The sequence below is a fragment of the Pholcus phalangioides genome, unplaced genomic scaffold (assembly GCF_987345545.1).
Source record: "Pholcus phalangioides strain wild (caught in Gottingen) unplaced genomic scaffold, Ppha-v1.0 ptg000011l_1, whole genome shotgun sequence".
Lineage (NCBI taxonomy): Eukaryota > Metazoa > Arthropoda > Arachnida > Araneae > Pholcidae > Pholcus > Pholcus phalangioides.
Genome location: NW_028301604.1, coordinates 55,158,175 through 55,183,937, shown reverse-complemented (window position 1 = coordinate 55,183,937; position 25,763 = coordinate 55,158,175). Strand labels below are relative to the sequence as shown.

The 25,763-nt window shown below is 35.6% G+C and overlaps 1 protein-coding gene across 1 annotated transcript in view; it reads right to left on the bottom strand.

Moving 5' to 3' along the window:
* The window catches only part of LOC149080586 (hexokinase-2-like), a 48,998-nt gene that overhangs the window by 7,849 nt on the left and 15,386 nt on the right, over positions 1–25,763 (bottom strand). Inside the window, exons 2-6 of the mRNA XM_089239723.1 lie at positions 14,894–15,056; positions 11,925–12,064; positions 11,330–11,545; positions 11,004–11,103; positions 8,360–8,606 (exon numbers count right to left, since the gene is read on the bottom strand). Coding sequence (XP_089095849.1) covers positions 8,360–8,606; positions 11,004–11,103; positions 11,330–11,545; positions 11,925–12,064; positions 14,894–15,056 — 866 coding nt within the window. The remainder of the gene's footprint in view (positions 1–8,359; positions 8,607–11,003; positions 11,104–11,329; positions 11,546–11,924; positions 12,065–14,893; positions 15,057–25,763) is intronic.

The window sequence follows — 25,763 nt, the reverse complement described above, 5'->3', positions numbered from 1 at the left end:
TAAATTAATATCCTGGTTAGCTCCTTCACACACGAGTCACATTGAGGAAAAAGATAAATTACTCATTGAGCGACTCGGTGACCGGTTGGCGGAAAGTCTAATTAATACCTTATGGGTGAGACAAGATAGTGATTCCACAACTCGCCCTAGAGGTAATACAGTAAGGAGGGAAACTTATGTGTAGAATATGTAGTACGCTGTATAAAATTATTATATGAATTATAAAGCTAAACTTTAATGTATATACAGGATGCTCAACAGAGCGCGGTATGAAAAAAATATGTGTATATAAATACAAATACAACGCCGCAACAGGCAAATTGCCCAACGAGGTGGCTGACTTAAGAACATCATGGATCCCCGAGCCATTTTTTGGAGGCCCTACCTACTACACTATCGTGTGGTGATGGGGCCGATGCACTTAACGATAATCGGGGACGCTAGAGTAACCCGTGGCTGCGGACAGAAGCAGCAGCAGTTGGAGGAGACTGGAAGCTGCGGTCTACAGCAGCTACAAAAGGTCGGAGGCAACGGACGGCAGCCCAGTTATATGTGGATGAAGTAGGGCGCCTAACCAACACACCGGCGTCGCTCGTACTGTTAGCGATCTCAACTTGAGTGGATGATATCCACGGATTGTGCAACAGGCAGTGGTGTCTTCTTCAATATTGGAAAATGGCGAACATTTCCACTGAACACGATGAGAACGCAGTGACAGTGCCATCAACAGTGAGAAATAGTGAACATTCCCACGTAGAACTGAACTAAACGAACGATGAGAATTCATGAATTGACCATGTTTCTGATTTGACTTACCGGGCTTCCTTTCAGGATGGGGCCAAATGTTTCCAGCAGGACTCTTTACTTCCTGGTGGAAAGCAGGAAGTAATATGTGTATTAATATGTGCTGTTGGATTCCTAGTCATTTTTATGTGTTCTGTTGTAATAGCATGCTTAAGAGGGAAATGATCACTTTAAACGAATTATGCGTATATTACATTATTTTATTTATCGGGAGCAAAAGAAGGTTTTATTTGAAAGCATCACTAAGTATTTTAGGCTCTTGATTTTATGGAACAAAAAAAAAGTGTCAGTACATCGTATTTGTCGAGATATATAGGCCTACATGTTGTTTTTAGTTCAGGGCATAATATTCAGATATGTTTTTTCCTTTGTTTTTGAGTGTGTTTATGCATTATTATTATTTTTAACATTAATCATGCACTTGATTAATTACGAATGATATAGTTTTTTTAATATAAGTGTACTGTGTGTATATATAGGGGAAAGTGGCGTATAATGAGATACTTGCTTAATACACTGCTGGCCACCGTAAATGCAACACCCTGAAGGAAGCATGCAAATAATATGAAATTTACAACATGCATTAGCGGAGGTGAGATATGCAAATGATTAGAATTTCAGCGCAGACGCACATCACGCGCGCCTGTGGCGCCACTTCAAAGCGCTATTTAAGGCTTGGAGATTTCGACGATTTGAAGTACGGCAATTGTGTTTTTCTTGTGGTTTTTTCAAAAAAACGATCAATTATGCCTCGTAGAAAACAGCGACCATCTTTTGATCAAGTATCCGAGTTCGACAGAGGAAGGATAGTGGCCTACCGAGATTGTGGATTATCTTTCAGGGAAATCGGTAGTCGTGTTGGACGAAACCAAACAACTGTAATGCGGATATGTAATCGTTGGATGCAGGAGGGTACGACGGACCGACGTGTTCGATCGCATCCACCTCAGTGCACCACTTCACGTGATGACAGGCGTATTGTGCGTATGGCAGTGACGGATCGCTCAGCCACATCACGAACCATAGCACAGCATATTCAGTCTGTACCGCATCACCCAGTGTCTGCGCGTACCATTCGACGCCGTTTACAGCAGAGTGGTCTGTCCGCAAGACGTCCATTGCTTCGTCTACCCTTGACGCAGAACCACAGACGTCTCCGCCGCCAATGGTGCGATGAAAGAAGGATGTGGACGGCACAATGGAATGAAATTGTCTTTACTGACGAGTCACGCTTCTGTCTGCAACACCACGATGGTCGGATTCGAGTCTGGAGACACCGTGGAGAGAGGATGCTGAACAGCTGCGTTATGCACCGCCACACTGGTCCTGCACCGGGTATTATGGTATGGGGCGGTATTGGATATCACTCTCGTACTCCTCTAGTACGCATTGCCGGTACTTTAAAAAGCCAGCGCTACATCTCCGAGGTGTTGGAGCCAGTTGTCCTTCCTTACCTTCAGGGCTTGCCCACAGCCATATTTCAACAGGATAATGTGCGACCACACGTGGCACGCATTGTCCAAAGGTTCTTCGTCAATCGCCAGATTGAATTGCTTCCCTGGCCAGCTCGCTCTTCGGATCTTTCGCCGATAGAAAACATGTGGTCCATGGTTGCTCAACGATTGACCCAGATTACATCCCCAGCTGCCGCACGAGATCAACTTTGGCAACGTGTGGAAGCTGCTTGGTCTGCTGTACCCTAAGAAGGCATCCAAAGTCTCTTTGAATCAATGCCGAGGCGTGTGGCAGCGGTGATCTCCAACAATGGTGGCTACTCTGGCTTCTGATTTTGGCAGGAACCACACTTCACAGAAGTCTATAAATTTAATCATTTGATGCTTGGTCAACATGTTATCTACAAAATAAATATTGTTGCGATATCTCTTGTCTTTCTTGGTGTTGCAATTTGGATGGCCAGCAGTGTATATATATGAGGTACCCCTTTACCTCTTTTGTACGGTGGTAACATCTGTTGTTAGAGGCATGCACTATTAGCTCGACGGTAGATAGAACTGCCAACAACATAACCTTATTCATTTGCATGCGGCTTCAGCTTCAGGAGCCTATTTAACTTCGCAGCCTGCACAAGAGTTTTAGAAGTTATTTTTTCGACGGACTTTACAACGCACGATGTAATTTATTTTTAAACATTTCGTTATTAGCACATACTCAGCATTACATGTAGTTTCATATTCATGTATCGATTTCTCAATTGTTTTGCTTATTTTTTGATTTATTCGATGATATTTCTTAAACATTGGTTGTGCCCATTATGAGATACAATGAAGCCCCTAATATGGTATGTCTCATATTGAGACCTCATTTTGTACACAACGCCTAAAGTACCACTTCTTCTCATGTATTCCCGGTTATCTTATCAATGGAATTTGCTTTGGCTTCAGCAAATTAACATTTTTATGATGACTCTTGTAAAGCGGAAGAAATGGTCCCGAAAAGCGATAGTGGAAGCAGTTAATGCTGTTAAGGAGAAAAGGATGGGTTACCTCAAGGTTGCAAAAGAATTTGGCGTGCCAAAAGACACGATTGAAAGGTATGTGGAAGATGCAAGATCGGTTGGTACTAATAGGAGTCAGCTTGGGGAGAAAGACGGCCTTGACTGCAGAGTTGGAGGAACAATTATCGCAATATATGTCTTATTATTATGTCATATGTGCGTTATTATGTCTGAACGCTTTTTTGGTTTACGTTGTGCAGACATCAAACATATGGCCTTCCAATTAGCTGTGAGGAACGAAATTAGTCATCTATTTAACGAAGCGAAAAAAATAGCTCGACAAAAATGGCTTCACAGCTTTTTAAAACGACACCCCAATTTGTCACTGAGAAAAACAGAAGGGTTGCCACATGCTAGGGCCACGGGGTTTAATATGGAGAGTATTAACGCCTTCTTCGACATATTTGAACCAGAAATGGAGAAAATAAATCATGCTCCACATCGTTTATTTAACGTGGATGAGACAGAGATCACAGTGGTGCAGCAGAAGAACAAAGTTATAGCCGTATAAATGGTAGAAAACAAACACCCTGACTTCTTTAGAAAGGGGAAATTGATTACAATTGTGGCCTGTGTGAATACGCAGGGGTTGTACAGTCCTCCACTAATTGTGTTTCCTAGAAAAAATATGCTCCATTCTCTAATGGAAGGAGCTACTTCTGGCTCAATTTCAACTTGCCACCCGTCTAAATGGATTCAAAGCGACATGTTTACGACATGGTACGAACATTTCCTGAAAATGACCAACTTCATCCAATCTTGTTGTTAGAAGAAAAGTCAAGATTCGAGTGAAGACGAAACGTGATGACGAAGAACAACTCTACAGGACTCAGATGATTCAGATTTTAGTTACGATGAGTGGGATCCAGAGAGAATGCATGTTCTGTTCAACTCGATTTTCAGGGGACACCCATGGAGAGAAGTGGGAAAAATGTATGCTATGCTCACGATGGTCTAACGAGGATTGTGGAGAAATTAAGGAGTTTTTGTGCAATGTTTGTTATTCGTAAAAAATTTAATTTGTTATACTATCTTTTCAATTTGGATGATGAGTTAAATTTAATAAATAACTTTTTTCATGCAAATGTTTCTTTCTTGGTGTGACTGCACAATAATGGATAGTGTCTCATATTAGGAACCCTTGGCGTCTCATATTGGGTAACCTGTTAAAAACACACCTGATTCGAACATTTAAATAAAATAATTTTTTGAGCATGTGTGCTTGCAATATTTTTTTCTGAAAATTCAATCAATATTTCGAATCAGATATATTTATAGTGTACAAAATCAATATAAGACAGGATTAAGAAATTGTTCATCAGGGAATCAGAAAAGCTATTTTAGAAAAAGTATCTCATTAGGTCACTTTCCCCTATTTTTCTTTGCTTGTTTTTGCATATGTGTTGTAACCTTAACAGATGTATTCTGAAAGCATCTTCAATGGAACTGAAGAAAAAAAAATTCTTTTAGCTGCTCTAGGGCTGGACAAGATATCTCATATAATGAACCCACGAGAGAAACAGGGAAAGGAGATGTGGTGTTACTCTGCCCCAAGACATTCTTTAAGGAATGGGAGGTTTCACTTGTCTATTTGGTGGCTCACTCGCACTATTATGGGGGATTCTTGAGCGAAACCAAAACTGGTGTAGTTGGTTTCTTTTGTGGGAAGGGAGAAATATGAGCGGGCCCGCTCCGCTCATAATTATTCGTAATTATTTGAATATAAAGGCAATTAGTTGAAGTTTTTACGAATAATTATGAGTGGAGTGGACCTGCTCATACTAACCCACAGAGTAATAATACTATAGAGTGCGCGCGAGGGGTTACAATGTGAAGCAAAGATCCGGAGTCACGTGACTCCGGTCGAAAGGCTGGTCAGGGAATCTCGCTGGCAATGCTTTCCTTATGGCTACTCGTATGACGATCTACACGCGCTGTCTTATTTTTGATTAGAATGGCCAACACTTGCGCAGCTTTCGGATGTTCTGAGCGGTTTAGGAAAGGGGGACCAGTATCCTTTCACAAGGGAATACTTTTTTGCTTATTCCTCTTCTTATAAATTAAAAATTGGAATATTAAATTGACGATGCAGTGGATTTCTGACGTAGTCTCAGTTTTTAACGACTCCATTTTGGATTTAATTCAATTAAAGTTCCAAGTTTTGGTAAAATTCAAATGTCATGAATCATTATTAAATGTTTTAATAGAATTTTTGGCAATAAATGATTGAAATTGTGAGTTTTATGAAGTTTTAACTGAAATATACGTCTCCGCAAGATTTGGCGAGATTTGGCGAGCTAGTGAGTTCATTCGAGTTTTGCTCAACTTGGAAGAAAATATGCTTTTCAGAAGGAGAAATTTATGAAAAATATTTTATTTAAATAGAATGTGAGGAAAACGCACCCTCTAGACAATTGCAGTTTTGCATAAAAATGCATAACAACCTCTAAAAATAATAGTATTTTTACCCCTCTTCGTAACGGTTATGTTTGCATATGCTGATAAATACAGCAAAAGCCAACATGAACTAAGGCGATGAAAAAAAATCTCTCTCTATCTTCGCATTTATTATTAATGTAATTTTTATGGCGAAATATGTGTAGTGCACGCATCTCATACGGACAGAACTAAGTTGTTGAAATAAAGTGATATTTCAGCATGGATTTTTTCCATATTCATTAAACTTACTAACTTCATTTTGAGAATTATTCGATTCATTCGTAAAAAGTGATAAATGCTACGAAATTCATCAAACTTACTAAAAATATTGGTAATTATGCATATATTTACCAACTATTATGCAGAATTTCTGAAGATAACGCACACTACGGATTTATCAAATTTACAGTAACATAAACATTATATATTTGTTGTATACAATATTTTGTTTCCTGTGTGTGTATAGATATTTAGAAAGCTATTAAAAACTGTGCCAAAAAAATTTATTTCATGAAATTTATACTGTTTATATTCACTTCCTTCAAATATTATATATTCAATTAAAATTTAAAAACCCATGTGTTAAGAAATTATTAAGAATTATCCCTTAATGGAAAATAAAAAAATTCCGTTTTCCAATATTTGTTTATTTTATAGAATTTATTTTTTCAAATCTGATACTCCCTAAATATTTCACATAAAAATGAGTGAAATTCATTGAAAAAATGAAGGAAAGTTTTCATCAACTTGATCGAATTGAGTCAAATTTCGTCACAGCAACATCCTAGCTTCTGCGAAAATGCGCCAAATGTAATAGCGCAGAACCTGTTCTTTCCCCGACAATACTGCTCATCTTTTCTTCACGTTCGACAAGTTTTATGAATAGCGTGCGCGGTCTATTTATATCTTAAGTCTATGTACTAACCCAATACACCAGAGACACACTTTTCAAGTCCTTATAACACGCATTAGTAGCGTGAAGCGCTGAGTGGAGACTTGGCAGCCTCCTTTAATTACAGCAATTTTCGCCCTAGTTGGCGTTTTTGTGTTAAGAGATGGGATATTTTCGGCCCGAAATATACTAAGAAATTGAATTTTCTGGAGGTTATGCCGAAACTAAACATACCTTCTCTTAATACAAAAACGCCAACTAGGGCGAAAATTGCTGTAATTAAAGGAGGCTGCCAAGTCTCCACTCAGCGCTTCACGCTGCTAATGCGTGTTATAAGGGGGCCATTCAAGTATTACGTAAGCAGATTTTCAACGATTTTTGACCCCCTTGTCAGCAAAAGTCAGCAAAACACTGACCCCCCCCCCCCATCCCCTGTCAGCAAAATTTCGTCAGCAGCTTAGAATATTTCATATCTTCAAAAAGGGGTGGTTGATGACGTAAGCAACCTTCAAACCCCCCCCCCCCTTGTCATCAAAAGTCAGCAAATCCGAAACCCCCCCCTCGATGCTGACGTAATACTTGAATGACCCCTAAGGAATTGAAAAGTGTGTCTCTGGTGTACTGGTTAGTGCACTTGCCCGGTATGCAAGGGAACCCGGATTCGATTCCCGGAGAAGGAAGACAAATCACATTTCTTTTCAAATATTAGTTTCGGCATAACATCTGGAAAATTCAATTTCTCAGTAAATGAAATTTATACTTGAGATAAGTTATAATATAAACAAAAATTAAATTTCTGTTAACACACACACACCCAAGTAGGCTTCCTTGGACGAGAGGTGAATAGACTATGGCCGGGGGGGGGGATTACACTACAAAAGATTTATAAAACTTGAAAAATGTAACCAAAAAGCAAAACTGTTACATTCCCTCGAATGCAACCTTTGACTTATTAGTTGATCAAAGAGCTTTTAAAAAACTTCTATAGTGTAATCCCGGCGTACGTAAACAGATAAATTTGAGACTTTGATTTTTATCAAAGGAAATTAATACTCACAGCGTTTGTGATGATAAATTAAAATACAACATATGGCCGGTATTACAGTATAAAAGTTTTGGAAAAGTTCTTTTATAAAACTAAAAAAAATCAACCGATAAGCGTGTTGATTACATTCGAGCAAATGTAACCGAATAGGCTTATTGTATATTGTTAAAGTTTTATAAAAGAACTTTTCTAAAAAAAAAAATTTATAGTGTAATACCAGCCTATGGCATATTCCAGCTACCCAATGAATGCCGTTGTCATAGGCCGGGATTACACTATAAAAGTTTTGTTCTTTGATTAAACTTGAAAAATGCAGCCAATTTGGCATTATCCGTATCAGTAAGTTTGTAAAAGATCTTTTATCAAACTTGTATAGTGTAATCCCGGCCATAAGCAGTTTTTTTTTGTCGATTTTTCTATAACCTTCATTCAAAAATGTTTTTGTTCCTATCTTCATTCAAAAAAAGAGTTATTCTGCCAAAAAATAAGCCTTAGCGTGATTTTTCAGAATGCTCCTAATATAAGCCCTACCCCGAAAATAAGCCCTAATGCATTTTTTGAAGCAAAAATTAATATACGACCGACCAGGTCTTATTTTCGGGGAAACATGGTATATATAACTATTTTATCCATATTTTATAGAGATGAAAGCAGAATTACTTACAGTTGTTTTCCCGGATTCAATGAACCTTCATCGACTTGTCTGTCGTATTTTGTGCGCAAAAAGTTCAGGCAGCCATCATCACCAAACGCACCCCATTCAGTATTTACTATGACCTGACGCGGTTCTACTTTATCGTGATCCCATAACTCAACTTCATCATCTACAGTTGCCATGTAGGAGGTCTTCGTTGGTCGGGTACCTGCGTTGACGTACACTGTGTCCATGAAGCAGGCGTTTGTACCTGTGCCTGGAATTGAAGATTCGAAAAATTGAAATAGTTCTATGGAAATCGGTATCGATCACATTGAAAAACACTGTTTGTGATTTGCATCCTCCCTTTTAATTTCACTACCTCGCTCGTAGGCCAGGATTACACTATAAAAGTTTGACAAAAGATTTTTTACAAAACTTGAAAAAGCAACCAATTTCATATTGGCTACATTCGTTCGTATGCAACCGATACACTGATTCGTTGCATTTTTCAAGTTTTATAAAAGAACTTTTTAAGACTTTTATAGTGCAACGGATTACACTATAAAAGTTTGATAAAAGATCTTTTATCAAACTTGAAAAATTCAACCAATAGGCGCATCGATTGCATTCAAGCAAATGCAACCGGTGATCTCGTTGGTTGAATTTTTCAAGTTTTATCAAAGAGCTTTCACAAAACTTTTAAAGTGTAATCCCGACCTAAAGCCAGGATTACACTATGAAAGTTTGATATACTTTTAAAACTTGAAAAAAAAAACAACCAATAGGACTATTGGTTACATTCGCTAGAATGTATTATTCAAATAGGTTAAACAGTAGTACGTATATATATAGGTTTTTTGCGTTAAATATAAACGCAAAAGCTTGAAAGATGTGGTTAAGATCGGGGTCACACTTTAAAAGGTTTATAAAAGTTCTTTTATAGAACTTCAAAAATTAAACCAATAAATTCATCGGTGATATTCGAACGACTGTAACGAATAGGCTTATTGGTTGTTTTTTCAAATTTTGTAAAGATTTTTGTCGAACTTTTATACTGTAATTCCGGCTAACAAAAAGTTATAAAATCTATGCATATATGTAATACCGAAAGCTATAAGATTAGTTGTTATCCCAATTACAGTCAATGTGAAGCTTCCAAACAGCATGATTCAGAATTGATAGATCCTGTAATACACAATGAAGTGTCATTGACCTAGAAATACGAGCCCACTTATATTGTATGCATGGCTTCCCTCAAGAGTGGAACTGACGTGGCTTCGGTCCGGGAGCCCGCCAAAGATCTCAGCCTAGGGGCCCCTGCTGCAGGATGTGGGGACTATAGTTGGATAATACACGCTTACTCTTTTCTCCGTAGTGTCCCAAAACGTACTAAAGAGAATATAAATCCAGGATTCTAGTTGACTGATTCGTTCAGCCCTTTGAATGCTTGCTTCTTGAGTGAGAGCAGAGAACCTGGAACCGTGAGAAAAACAGTTGTCCTGCTGATACACTCCACGTCTATCGGGATGCATGATAGGCATAAATGGATTCAGGTGATGGACGGCGGCTTGTACGTATCAAGATACTTTACGATCAAACCATTATTTGAGCCACCATGGCCTTGAACAATATAGCACGTAAGATGCATAGCCTAATGGAGCCAGGAGTAGCTCTTGGGCCGCACGGAACGCCGCTCGAGGAGGAGCGCAAAATCCGAGTTGAAAGGATAAAAAAAAAGCTTTGTCGTTGTCATTTGTCGCCAAAATTAAGCCCCTCGCGGGTAGAGATTTTTTCTCGAGCCGTCTCTGCATAGAGCTGCCGTCATATTCTCAGTCTCTCATCCACGTCGAGCAGTTAAAAATGGAACTAGTCACTCTATGGTACTTGCTTCAATCATCGACGGTTTGATCGTCACGGTAATGTTGAAATTCAAATAATGAAGTGCGCGCTGTCCGGTCAGTCTACTGACAGTCTTATTTGACATCTCATTCATCTGGATGAAAATGTCTAGCTTCGATCGAGACGAATGATACGGCTGTGTGGGGCACCTATAACACTTGATCAAAGGCCGTGATCAAAGGTGTGTAAATCATAATATCATGAGTTTTACCCATTCTGCTAATCGAAATATTTTCATGACACCTACATTACTGGCCTCATACATACCGTATACTGTTTGTGATAGTAGCACCTCGAAATTCACAATTGTGACACGTGAGTAGTGCTTCGAGATTTGTATAGCGTTGCTTATCACTAGTTCTGCAACACTTCACACACACACACATATTGTGCATACCATTTAAAATAGTTTTTTCCGCTCAACAATGTAAACCAGCAGTTTGATATTTTGATATAAAAACGTGTAGAGCGTGATTTACAAACCCGATTGTAAACGATCATATAACAGTATAATAAGCGGGACGTTATTTTCCCCTGAAATGTAAGGATAGTATTTCTTTGGTTTTTTTTTTTTTTTTTTCATATCAGCTCATAATATACTCTTATAAAAATGTTCACTATTTCTAAAATTTTGCGTATTCACACACATAACACAGTTTATTGATTAATAAACTACATATCTGTAAATTAAATTTCGATTTATTTGTTTTTAAATTTAACATTTTAAAAATTGTTCTGAAAAAAAAACACGTTGTTTAACAAAGGTACTCACCAATGATGAGACCTATTCTACATTCCCTATTTTTATGAGCACAGGACATCAGTGTGCCAGTTGTGTCGTTGATGATAGCGTTGACATTGACGTCAATATCCTGTGAAAATGGAACAATATTTTGTAAGAGAAATGAAAAAAAAGAAGTTACGGTATTTTCATTAATTTCGTGTTTCTCAAAAGTGTAACTGCGTACAGTACTCGTTAATCACTGAGTTTCTCAGTATTCATTTCGACGTGTTTTCGAGACAAGATAATTTGATATTCTGAAAATTATTCGCAAAAGACGGAATTCCGATAGAAAAATACTACGAAAAGGTACCTACTCCTCTTCGCCTCACAGCTTCTTGCAAGAGTTGGCCGACATCAATTCCTTCTACTCCGGAACATTTGAAGCCTTTTGTCCATTGAGTCAGACGAGCTCGAGCCAAGCCTTCCTGCCTGCAGGGAAAGCTAAATGTAAAGCCAAGTGGAAGACACATGTCTTTAACTCCTTGTTCTTCCATAAAATTTGACAAACATTCTGCGATATGATCAAACAACTGAAAAACACAAATTCTGATATTAGATAGGAAAAAGTACGATTATACAAGAAGATACCATGTGAACTGAACATTTATACTTTGAGTCAAATGTTTTTGAATTGAATGTGATTTTCTTCAATGTATCTTTTCTCTAACGTACAGTGAATTGTGTTCTCTTCTATCAAATCCTCTTCTATCAAAATTTTCACAATTTTGATAGAAATACGTGATGACCGATGAAGTGACAGAAAATATTTCCGTTATTCTCACATACGTTTATTATATATTTTTTAAGTTGTATGAATATATATATTTTTTGAAAATTTTCATCTTTTTAATAATTTTTAGGCTTTACTACACCAACAAAATAGTTTGTCGTAAAGCGTATTAACTTTACCTTCGTCCCAGTGCCAAGCATAATATGTTCTGGAATGCTAAATGCTTGATTCTCCATTTGGAAATCTTCACCTTCCAATGTGATTAGAAGTACACGAAAATTTGTGCCACCAAGATCAAGTGCCAAAAACTTTCCTTGTTCTGAAAATAAGGTAATTTAAAATTAATTGATGCACAACCATCCCAAATTCTGCAAGTTCTCATTGACGTGGAAATTATTTGCTCATAAAAAGGTAGTAATTATTCAAGTCTCTATCAGTTCAAAAGTAAAGTTAAAAACCTCCAAATGAAAAAAATTAACCATCTTAATTCAAACAATGCACATGAATATCTCATTTTTCGAAAGTGTAATTACTTAACTCATGTCTTTAAAAACGATTTGCATTTTATTTGTCTCTTTCTCTGGCTTATTTTAAATAATTTATTTTCATTATAATTATCTCAATATAATGCCAACATTTAATTATACAGTAAAGTAAAACTTTTATTTTAGGTCTCCACGCGGATGTGTGAATTTATGTATAAATATATATTTAATATACAGTATGTAACATCCAAAAAATAGTCAAAAAGAAAACTTTTCTTCTGTGTGACGCGTAAAAAAATTTAAATAGCCAGTCCAGTTTTGAAAGCTGTCATACAGACGCCAATTATTATCATAGCAAAAAAAATAGGTAGAATTAAGATGAGAGAGAGAGAGAGACGTAATAAATCATTGAATGTGTCAAAAGATTCGACTCTTCTACGCCATACGAATGAATGATGCGATAAACACGTTTTACAAGAACGGAAAAGAAAAATTCTAGACATCTAGACAGGTGAGCAATCCTCTATTATATATTTAAAAAAAATATTTCTCATTTTTAAGTTTCAAATGTTTGACTGTCTTTAAGCTGGTTTCCTCGATGTGCTTTAGCCTTAATTAAGTATTTAGTGACCATACACTCACACAAAAATGCAAACGGTCAAATTGCTTTGTCAAATACGATACTATATACATATACAGGATGGGATGCATACGTAACAGGGGGTATGACATTTTACTGGTGAACCGTTGATCCTAGAGGCATACTTCCAATAAGAAAAAGTATCCAAATAACGTGTAGTACTCAGATATGTCATTCATGTTGCAAGGGGTTGTATAGTTATTAAAATAAAAATCTTAACATTTTATACGGACACCCTGTGCTCAAAAACCAAATTAGAAAGTTGTTGCCCTCTCTTTCCTGATGAAAACAAAATAAAATTCTACATTTTCAAGTGCAATATTCACTCAGATATTTGAATTCGAAAAACCGAGGACAGTTGGGAAAAAATGCAGATAATTCGGCGTATTTAACGCCGTTTTCTCCCCAACTTTCCTCCGTTTTTAGAATTCGAATATCTCTACAAATATTGCACTTAAAAACGTGGAATTTTTTTTTTGGTTGGCATCAGGAGAGACAGGGCAACAACTTTGTAGATTGGTTCTTGAGCACAGGGTGTTCGTATAAAAAGTTAACATTTTTATTTTAATAACTACAATAACTATGCAACCCCTTGCGACACGAATGACACATCTGAGTACCACACTTTATTTGAATACGTTTTCTTGTAAGAATGTCTGCCTCTAGAATTAACGGTTCGCCAGTAAAATGCCATACACCCTGTTACCTATGCAATCTGTATAGTTCCCACTTGAATTCACTGGGATTTCTGCTAATCTGAGTCGATAGTTTTTTATAAGGAGAAAAAATAAATAAAACACTTGTATCTATATATAAGTTTCACTTCTTGTACACCGCAAAAAATGAAATCCAAAAATATTCACCACATCCGTATACTTGAAACGTCATGCCTATACACAGGTTACGAAATTGCAGCAGTGTAACACTAACGTCACATTGAACATGCAAATTTAAAATAGCTTTTTTTAAAATAGCAATTTTTTAAATGGCTTTAAATAAGCGTAGAATATTTAATAAACGTTCTTTTTGGTAGAAATCTAGAGTCGGGTGTTTTACGTTTGTTAGTTATTAATTTCAAGAAAATTACACTAAAAATTGAACTTATTTCAGAAATTTTTCAAAAAATTAAATAAACGAAGTTCTTCAGTATTCAGAACGTCGTGGGATGTCTCAAAGAACGAATAATGGAAAGCAAAAATTAGCATTCCAGTTGCATTCAAGACTACATAATAACATGGAATTCATTAGCATAATTTTGCATCGTCTTTTCAATGCATTCCTTGTTTACATTACCTAGTTCATACCTTTTAATATTCACTCACTACTCCTGTTTACGTAGATTTTTCTTTGCAATTATCAGTCAGTAGGCTCAAGGTTACTTTGGAATCAATCGAAAAACCGCTCTGAACTATTATCTAAAAATATCCTTCGAATTGCGTAATCATTTATTCTATTTAACTACGCAAGGGTCGGAATTAAATGATATTGGACGAAAATAAATCGTTTTTCAACAAAAGATTAGTTGAGATAAACATCGAAAAAATTCTTATAAAAAAACAAAACTTTTTTCTTCTGAAAAAAATAAATTATTTTCGGTGTCGCCTTTTCACAATGCTTTTTTTCCCATTTTCCCACAGCATTAAAATTTATAAATGCGTTCATTTGAGAAACTGTGAACTCTTTTTTTTTTTTTTTTTTTTGAGCACTCGACATTTAAAAAAAAAAAAAATGATTCAACTACCTCCATAAATGTTTCGTTTAGTTTTTACTCATTCCAGAATGATTATTGCACTGAAGAGTTTCCTACCCGCTTTTATTTCTTGAGTAACATCTTCGCGAGATAAAAATGCACAAAACGGCAAACGAAAAATTAATTTTTAAAATACGGTGATTTTGAAGTCTGAAAGTCAAAATTCGCTCGCAAAATTCGTATACAAAAGATTGTTTTATATGATAGGGTTCGCGGACATTTTAAAGGTTAATTAATACGTGTATAGAAACACAAGTGCTCGAAAAGATTTACCTGTTCCGTTTGGAACATCCGTGACATAAGTTGGAAACATCTTCACAGCTGCGTTGTCATGAGTCTCCCACGCAAGTCCCTTGTGGAACTCGTGAAGGAGGCACGCAGATACCTTTTGCAGCTGGTCATTGGTTAAAACAAACTCACGAGTAAGTGATTCGATCTGAAATCGAATAAAATCAAAAGTTAGACATGAAATAAAATAATTCGTATTCAGCAAGCAAGTACATATTGAAACATCAGTATGCTTATAGCCCAAAATACTTTAACAAATATGTGAAGAAAAGATTTAATGCGTCCGTATTCAGCAGTGGTCCCTAACAAAATACTCCTCACGCTTGTACTTAGTACTCTAGAACGTTTAACAAGTTAAAATGTTACAGTTAATGGAGTAGCCATTTTCGACAATAAATTTAGTCATTTATGCGCACCACCTTCGAAAAGGTGGCATTCCATCATTTCGAAACTGCTATCATGTTAAAGAAGCGTGTTTTCTGAAAGTTGCTTTTTATTTTCAACGACAATAATGACACCTACCAAGCAAAAATGTCATTAGTTAGCGGTTCCGGTTGATTCCCATAGAGAATAATGTTAATGAAGCTTGGTTTAAACGTCAATAAAAACGCAATGACGTCGAAATTACGAGATACTTTTTTGACGCTTTTGCTTCCGTTTCAGACGTTTTCCTAAAAAATCCCTATAACTAGAACTCATCACGTCAAGGGAAGTATGTCAGATGTTCTATTCCTAACGGTGAAAAAAATTATTTATTACGCGTTTGACGCTCCATCTTGCTTATTCCCATATTTTCTCGTAATTTTGCCGACATTTAAAAAAAATCCCCGTTTTTTTCTCTACGACGCTTTATATAGTTTAATTCACAATCTTTATTAAAATTGGGAATGGAGATAAATGAAGCAAAAAATTTATGAATTATTATAATGAATATGACACACACTACAGATATTTATATCACACTTTCGTCATATTCAACTTATTCCTTTCGTTAAATACATTTCAGTTAAATGAAAACATGCTGCGGCACGTTATTTCTCAACAGGGGTTTATTTATGCCCAATTTACGGCAATTTCGCTGACAATTGATAAATTTTTTGGCAAAAATTAGCAATCTCCCGTGTTTATGATCCCGATTTCTTGTATTTTTGTCGCTGAAATATGGTCACTCCTAATCATAATCATGGGAGGAGATACGGGGGGGGGGGCGCATGCCCCCCCCCCAGCGTCAAAGGTGAAGTTGACTGATCCAATGTATATATGCATATATGAATTGACATCATCATCGTGCCGTTACCCCCCCCCCCCCCAGAAATAATGACCATGCCCCTCAGACTTCCAAGTCTATTTCCGCCTATGATCATAATGAAATAATTTCATGAGTAGTATTTGATTGCATCCGATTATATTTTTCGTATTTAAAAGGTCTTTCAAACCTTGGTTGCAAAATTTCATAGAATCTTTGATGTCGTTATAACCAGGTTTTCCTGTATCACGTGAAACTAGAATTTAATTTCTAAAAGTTTTTAGTTTTATGCGTGTTTGCGTTAGATTTACGTGTTTTATTTTCATTTTTTATCACACTACTATGCTTATTCAGAGAAATACGGCAAAAGTCAATAACCACCATCAACATGATCCACGTTAAAACACGAGAAAATAAATCATCCACAGGCGCATTTAAGGTTTTTCCGCCTGTGGGTTATTACATTTTGACTTCAACTTCTTAACAAAAAAATAGCTTAAAGTTCAGTCGAAGATAGAGAACCTCTAAGGTTGAGGGCCTGGGTAGATAATCAGTTTCTAGCCTTGAGAGCTCTAAACCTTCAAGTGCCTGGGGGCGCACTCGCAATTTTTTCACTGGGAAGCGGACACTTTTGTCCATATGTATTGCCAAATGGCATTTTTTATGACCACGAAGTAGTTTTACAGTCGTTCTCGGGCACCAGAGTACCCATGGATACCCTGGGGTATTGGTAAACCCCTGTTCAAAGGGGCAGCAATTTTTTTTTGCACCGAGCCGCAAAATACTTAAGCCCATCCCTGTTTATGGGTCACTCTTATCATTCACACGTTCACACATGCTCTAGGTCGGGAGTCCTCAACCTTTCTCGAGTCACGAGCACTGCCAATGTCCATCATCAAACGAGGAGCACCCTTTACGCGGCAACTTTGACGTACCGTAATTTCACACAACTATGGTTCAAAATAACATTAAAATTTTCTAGATTTATCATCATAACTTCTGTGTTCAAGCCATTCATTTTTTTTTTTTTTGCTGATATTGCCTGTAAAAAGATCAAGCATTAATATTAAACACTTTTTTTATTCCTTATGTAGCTCAAATATGGATTTTTAAAAATTAAATTTGGGACCATATATTTATGTTATAAAGTCCGAACTGTAGTCCATCAAATATTCCGTGTTATAAATAGCTTTCGAAACATAGTTGAGAGAATGTGTTACAAATATTATATCATATAATATTGAATCGTTTTTAATAAAAAATACAGATTTGCAGAAGACAGAAACAAATTATATATTTATTTATTTCAATGCAACCACTTGTTCTTACAAAAAATTACAATTTAAATCAAAATAAAATCAATGAGCATTAGTTAAATCATTAAAACAAAAAACAGAAAAGAACCATTTTCTGTTTACATTACCAAAATTTACGTGGGTTTTTTTTACTTAACCCCATTTGTCCTTAAGCTCAGGACATGGGAGAATTTCCTTGTGGTGCTTTGTTGCTTTGGTTTTTGTATTGATTATTCAATATCCTTTTCAGTATGATAAAAGACTTCATTTTCTGGCCACTTCCATAGGTTGCCAGATCTTGTCATGCATTTTACATGAGCTCCATTGGCCTCCACTGTCACAACTTGACCAGGCCAGTATTCTTCCTCGTAATTTACAATTACAAATTCATCATTTGCAGGAATATAATCATCACACAGGATCTCATGGTTTGTTGGGTCCTCAAAGGCCTCATCATTGTTTGACAAGTTCAGTGAAGTATATGAAGACCAAGGAATATCGATCTTCATCTTCTTCACTAGAACTTTCTAAAGACTTCGCCTTGCGAGAAACTTTCTTTTTATTTGAGAAAATTGCAACACGAGAAGTAGATGGAAAGTTTTTCCAATCTCTTCTGCTGATATACTTTGATTTGGCTCAACATTAAGCTTCTACTTTCTTCTCTTTACGGATGTCTCTTGTCCTACTGCTTGCTTCCTCGTCATTTCAATATATTTTATGAAGGAGTCTAAAACAGCACTTTCATCTGGGCCCGTGGCATTAGGATAGGAATATGATGGCAGGCGTGATAGGACTTTTGGCTGCACAAAGAGGAAAGACGCCAGCTTTCCTGAACACAGCTTGTAAATTGTCTTGTGACTTGTGAAATTTATTCCACAGCTTATTTAATTCTAGATAACTAAACTTAAATCAGTGTTACTCAGGAACTAATCATTCGACTCATAGACTACAAATTAAAAACAAGCATATTTTCTTTTTTTTAAGTTACGCTACTTGTTTTTAATTTGTAGTCTATGAGTCGGATGTTTAGTTATCTAGGGTGAATAATGGAGGAAATACATTTTTGGGGACTGTTGGCATGCTTCTGCTTCTTCCGTGTGGTGTCATTTTCCATTCATCAAGTATTTGCCCCCAATGACATTTCAACGGCCGAAAATAAGCTAATAATGTAAAGAACTGAAACCAACAGTTCGAACACAACTATGGTTCATAAAAATGGTAGGGCCATAGTTGAAAACAAAGTACTATTTTCTATTATTTTTCCAATAAATATGACAATGCATGTGCAACCGTCATTCATTCACATATTCATTAAACATATGAAAATACTAAATTACCTGGAATGTAGAAGAAGAAGAAGATCAAGAACGAAGAATAGCTTTTTGTAGTTACTTGTGGCCGAGAAAGTTTGCAGCTGGACAAGATAACTTATAAAACATAACCCTAACCAACAGCGGGGCGAAGTATCGGACAGAGTGCGTTCTAACCACATCAAAATATTACACTATCTATGCTCTTTGCTTTAGAATTTCAATAGTCCACTAGATGTTGTTAGCATTTCGATTATTGATGTTTCAGTGAGCACGGATGTTTGGACCATAGATGTGGCTTAGGACCATAGTTTTGTGAAATCACGGTAGTTTTGCCTAAATCTGCATAATTGTAATTCTTGAAAGCAATTTTTATAGGGTTTTTAATTAAAGCGTGTATCAAGTGCTCGTGAGAACGAAATCGGACATGAGTATTGAGCACTCTTGATGCGTCAGGGAGCACCGTGGTGCTCGCGAGCGACAGGTTGAAGATGGCTGCTCTAGGTCATTCTTTTTGGTCATGCACATGCTTGCATACGCTCTAGATCACTCAATGACCTTGTCCCTCACTCTGCAGGTCACTCTTTTGGTCATTCACGTGCTTGGAAACTCTCTAGGTCACTTCTTTGGTCACTCACTGACCTAATCCCTACCTGTCTCTTTAGAGGCGGATTTAATGAGGGTTATAAAAATTTTTCCGCCCTCCTAACATTTTACTAATTTTCTCTCTTGGTCTTTCATTCCTCAAATCTGCCGGCCCTCTGCTATGGCTTGTTAAGCCCCCCTGTAAATACGCAACTGAAATTACCCGCTTCTGAAATTGACTGCGCATCTCACTACGAGATGCGGTTGTTATCCCGTAGCTGTAGTTCTATTCGCGAGATTATTTCTCATATTAAAAATTATTAATTATTCTAATAAAAGTTGAACGATTTGATATCGAAATTATATTTTTTTCCCTCACCATACGTCTTGAAATTTGCATGACATCCAAGGGTGTGGCACATTTATAGACACGCATTTGAGGTCACAATTGACACATTGAAATCCACTCATCAAATGAACTGATATCATGTTTCAAGGTTAAGCTATTTCTTATAGCCTATATCATTTTCTCAGTCCTTGATGATATAGGTTTTATTTTCACTATTCCATTATATTTTTCCATTGAGTAAAAAAAAAATAAAGTTTATGGCAACAAATAAAATAATGTGTATAGTTGAGTCTCACAATTCGACACTAATCCGTCACCAAACTTATATCAAATCGTGTGTGGACAATATTTTGCATAGATACATCCATATTTTATGGACATACATATTTTACTAGTATAGGCCTACCATATACATTTCATATACAGGGTGCATAGATAACAGCACGTGCGGCATTTTACTGGTGAACCGTTGATCCTAGAGGCATACTTCCAATTGCAAAAAGCATCCAAATAACGTGTAGAACTCAGATACGTCATTCATGTTTCAAGAGGTTGTACAGTTATTAAAATGAAAAAATTAACTTTTTATACAATCCCCGTGTGCCCAAAAACACAATTAAAAAGTTGTTGCCCTCTCTTTTCTGATGCCTACAAAAAAAATCCACGTCTTGAACGATATCAGTCTTCAAAATTGTTGGAATACGGGAATAGAATAGACCTACAGGACTAAATATTATACTATAATTGGAATGGTTCATGTCAAGATTTCAAAGTGTATGAGATTCACGCAGTTTTTCCTCGTTTGACTTTCATTGGATCGCGGTGGTTTTTTTTTTGCTTGCTGGTTGTTTTCATTCAACCAAAGGATTAATTGATGTTACAACACCGGTTGAAAAAAAAATGCAGAGAGGAAAATACATAAAAAGATTCCGAGACCAGTAATTTATCGAGTGATTAGAGCATCTTTTGTGAGACCTCGTTTTTATCAAGAAGTAGCAGTTGACCTTCAGTTGACAGATAAATAAGTTGTCCCATCTCTTATCACGTAAAGCAAACTCTTCATTACTCAAGTGCCATAAAAGTGCGTGGACCATCCTTTTTACCCTTTTCCCTCTCTCCTGTATGGCAAACAAAGCTCGATTCACAAATTAAACAACAATTATAAACATAATTTTTTTTATAAACGATATTAATAGAATTTTTTGTATTTAATCTCTTCTTAACTTGAGCAGAAAAACATACGACAATCAGAGGTAACTGCATGAGTAAATAATGATTACCGAACTAACCTCTCTGGCAACAGATCTTTCACAAAAATTCTAAAAATCTCCTTTTATAGAAAGAACCTCATAGATATGACAGGAAAAACCATAATAGGAAATATAAATCAAACCGCTAAAGTTATTTCACAGCGCTAGGACCGAATCATCATCTCTTTAGACAGATATCGTATAACATTTACATAAACAACGCTGTATCGTAAAAACGAATTACCATTCAGTATCGAAGTCATAAATTACTGTGGTCAACAATTTTTAACTTTTTTTATAACACGAGTGAAATAAGTTTTTTAGACTAATTTTTGGGTGCTTAATTCAAATATCAACGTAAAATATCTCCATCACGTACAGTTTCCTATATGCATGATGGTCATTTTTTGAAATACATATATGCACACAATGAAAAACTTACACATCTTGAAAATGGACGAAATTGGAATATTCTTAATAACAGATTATAAACTTACTAAACATTATACATTTATTACGATATAGTTATTTTATCAAATTCATACTACATCGTTATACAGTATATAAAATAGAAAAAAAAAATTTTTTCTTCACGTATACATACATACATATAATATCCATAGAGTACACATGTATATATGTTACCGCTAAAGCTCGAAAGCCATTAATGTGCACATTACCTAGCTAATCTGCAGATTAGCTGATTTGATACCTAGATAATCTGTAGAATAACTGATTTCTACACTTTAGCGGTAACATATACACACAAAACAAAATTTACACACATTTTTCTAGTATTTTATGGAAATAATTCATTTCTTTCTCTTATGTATTGTGGTGTCTTCTTTCTGCAAAAATCAGCAGTAATCATTCATCATTGAAGGGTCCCATCTGCCTTCTCCATAGTTCGATTGTCTTGGTACAACCTTTATCCTTGTTCATCACTGACTGCTCCCAGGTTAATAGGGAAAAAGCAAAATGGAATTTTGGAGACACATTCGGTATCCAAGATTTTTGTACAGAGTATGTCTTGAATGAAATGTTGGTAATTTTCCTTTTTTGTGGATCCCTAAAAACCCCTTCATCGCAAATGTGAATGATTGCTATGCAGAGAGTTCTATGTGAAAAGAAAATCACTCGGTAATTTCCTTATTTGAGGACCTACAAATACTCCTTGTTATAGTTTTGTCTCATTTAATTTTGGGAAATATTTCTTTCAGGTGCGAGAAACCTGGGCCAGATTTGTCCATAAACTTCATAATGTTTTCCATCAGCCCCAAGAGAATACGCAGGATCAACTTAGGAAAGGCCACAAGGATTTTCTTCCAGCGAAATTTTTAGTTTTTCACCTTCAAATAACATTAAAGTTAAGGTATCGACTACGTTGAAAACGTCATTTTGCAAAAAATATCGTTTTTTTTCATGAAAGCTCTCTTTGTTGTAATTCCAAAACAGGCCTTGTTTTTTGTTTATGACTCTCAGAACTGAAGTTACGTACACTTTAGTGATGCGTTTTTACATGCAAGTATCGGTGAATAAAAACTTTAAACGAGTTTTACGAAGAATGCTATTTTCGACATTTTACTTGAGTTTGAAACATAATTTCTAAAAATCTATTCATTGTATCATTACGAAATTTTAACATGATATATTCTTCTGTAATATTAAAATTAGGAACCAAAATATAAGGTCTATCACATGTATTTGTCTAATTGCAGTGTTTTATAGACAATATGAAGAATGAAATTTCACAAAATTCAAACGCACATTAACAGATTTGAGTGTAACTTTTGAGCGTACCGTACAATCCTTTGAATTTTGATTCATAACTCGCACCATTACTAACTGAATGTTCTGTGAAAATAACAAAACATTCAAATACAAATACAAAAAAAACGCCACAACAGGCAAAATGCCCAACGAGGTGGCTGATAAAAAGATGCCCATAACAGATATGGATGTTATATATTTAAAAAATACAGCAACCCAATTAAAAATGCAATTACAAACAATATATATACATAATAAAATATTACAGAATGCCCATAAACAATACTTATGGTTGTCTTATAAATTGATAACTTCTACGAGCTAGATTCGAACTTTGGTTACCATGTTCACAGTCTGATACACTACAACCCACACCAATTCGATTATTCCTCGATAGAATTTTTTTATAACCGTGTTTTGACTATTACTTGAATTTTGCTTAAAATGTGACATAAAAAGGACTTTTTCATAGAAAATGACATAGGTAGTTCAAAATGTATTATTGTTTTCACCATTTTGTGATACTTTCTATGAAAAAATTTTATTAAAATTCACACCAGTACCATTGTATAGAAAAGTGCTTTCGTACGTAGTCGGATACCTTGACAGAAATTGATTAAAATAGCTGGTAAAGTATTTTATTAGTCTTTCCATATATTTTATTTTTTGCCAAAACATGTTAATTTTTTTTAAATTTTTGATCTTCTTAGGAGAGGCACAAGCCCCCTATGCCCCCTCCCGCCTATGTTATTGCTATGCCTCTCCGCTCTATATTAATTGGGGCTTCTCTTGGATCAGTCCCAATTTAATATAAAGTGGTGGCTGCAAAACATGCAAAGCTTATTTGGAACATCAATGCATCTGCAACAATAACTTATCTCCATTTTTTGACTAAAAGGGTTTGCATAAACATAAAGCGTGTGCGTTTCTCTTTTAATTAAGAAAAAGAAAAAACGGAGAATCCGGTTGTTATTAGAAATAAAACCAGTGTTGCCATTCTCCAAGTTTTAGATGGAAAAAAATAAAAATATGATTATCTCTAGTATATATATTATCATTTCACACATATAGCTTAAATACGCTAATTTTGAAAGATTCAATGTTAAATACCATATAACAAAAAAACTAGACGTGATGGCCATTTTTTAAACTCAGGCATGGAAAATTAATTAAGTCACCCAAAAATTATTTAAGAACAGCTAAATTTTTCCATATTATAAAAACCTTGTAGACCAGTGTTGTCTAAATTTCCTCTTGTCTTTCAGTTATATAATTATGTGGGTAATTGTAAATAAATTCTTTATAACATATAAATTAATTATCCGAAATTGTTATTACTATACACGTTCATTTGACCTAGGATATTTTCAAGTTCGAGAACTCAAACCTCTCGAGTGTTTGATAAAGTCATGGTAATTGATATTGATAATGGACGTCTGACGTAAATCCCAAAGGGTTTATCTTCTTTTTTTTTTTTTTTTTTGGTAGATAGCCTTGCACCATGATATTGATAATTTATTGACCTGTCTTTCAGAATCATACATACACCGTATCGCGTTATCGTTCAACCATTCATTACGGTGTATCTGAATCTTGTACATGAACGAATACAACAACTGTATCATTGTTACCGATAATTGCATACCAGGACGGAAAAAAAAATTTGGATGGAAAATGTTTTCAGCATGTACAGTATAACTGAAGAACTTCGTTGAATCTGAGTTTCGAATGTGCATATGAATACTCAACGAAGATATAATGGTATTTAGAATCTAGAGCATAGTTTCCCAAAATTTTTGTTCCCCCCCCCCCCCATCGCCCTCGTCCTCAAAAAACTTCTCATCGTCCCCCAAATCAAATTCATCCATAGGATTCTATACTAAATTTATCACTGCTACTGCCCCCCCCCCAAACCATTGCCCACTTTTGGAAACACTGATCTCTAGAGTATATAAACGAAAATAATAGCTGAAAAGTCGTTAGGAATTCAATATATTCGCTTTACTATCGAAAAATTAGAACCCCCGATTTGATTTCAAAGAATAAAAGAAAACAAAGAGCATACTAAGCAAAAATAACGTTGAAGTAAAACGAGAAAAAAAGCAAGAACCTAAACAAAATAAAAATATTATGTAGAAAATTTTCTACAAAAAACCCAGAAAAAAACCAAGTAAAGCATTACGAAATTCCATTTTCGAATTGACGTAATTGCGTGTCAGAGAAGTCGGCCGGAGGCAAAGCGATACATGTCACCTTATTCATTAAAAAGCGCTTTATATATTTATAAATGTTTCCAAAAATATTCCATATGTCAGGCAAAGATCAAGTTCATTACGGTAAGAAGTCAAGGACATATTATTCGTTTGTATTCAAGTAAAATGTTGGGTACACCATGCAGCCGATCAAAATCCAATAAATGCGTAGCACGTCCTCCTCAACATGGGCTTCACTTCATTTTTTCTTTTTTTTTTTGGTATCATTTTTTTTCACAAAACATATACAGAACTTGTTTAATACAAGATCACAACTGATCTCAGCATTTTTCACGCTTTTACAAGTGCTGAAATAAGAATTTTTTAGCCCATATAATTTTGTTCGTAAAAGACTTAACGTGGCGAAAGAACAATCCAAAACCAGTAAATTTTTCCAAATTTTTTCTTCGATTTTTTCAAAGATCGATGCGTACTCATGCAACATAAAAGTTTCTCGAGCTCAGATAACTTCGGGGGATTAACATATTTTTGCATTTTGAATGAGAAATGCTTTTGTATTCAAAAGAGACCGTTTTCTATGTCATGAAGAAATGCTTTCAGGTGAGTCAGTATCACCGGAGTTCTCGATCCGATTCTCGGAAAAATGATTCTTTAGCATGCGCTAACTAAAAATCGCATTATACTGCAATTCAATTTCATATGTAGTTGGTAGGTGTTGCATTTATTAGGATGTCTTATGATGAGTCTTCAATTTGTATAATCTTACTAATTAATTTTCTCTTAACAACCTAGTTCAACTCTTTATAGTGGTACCTCGGTACTTGTTGGTATGGTAGT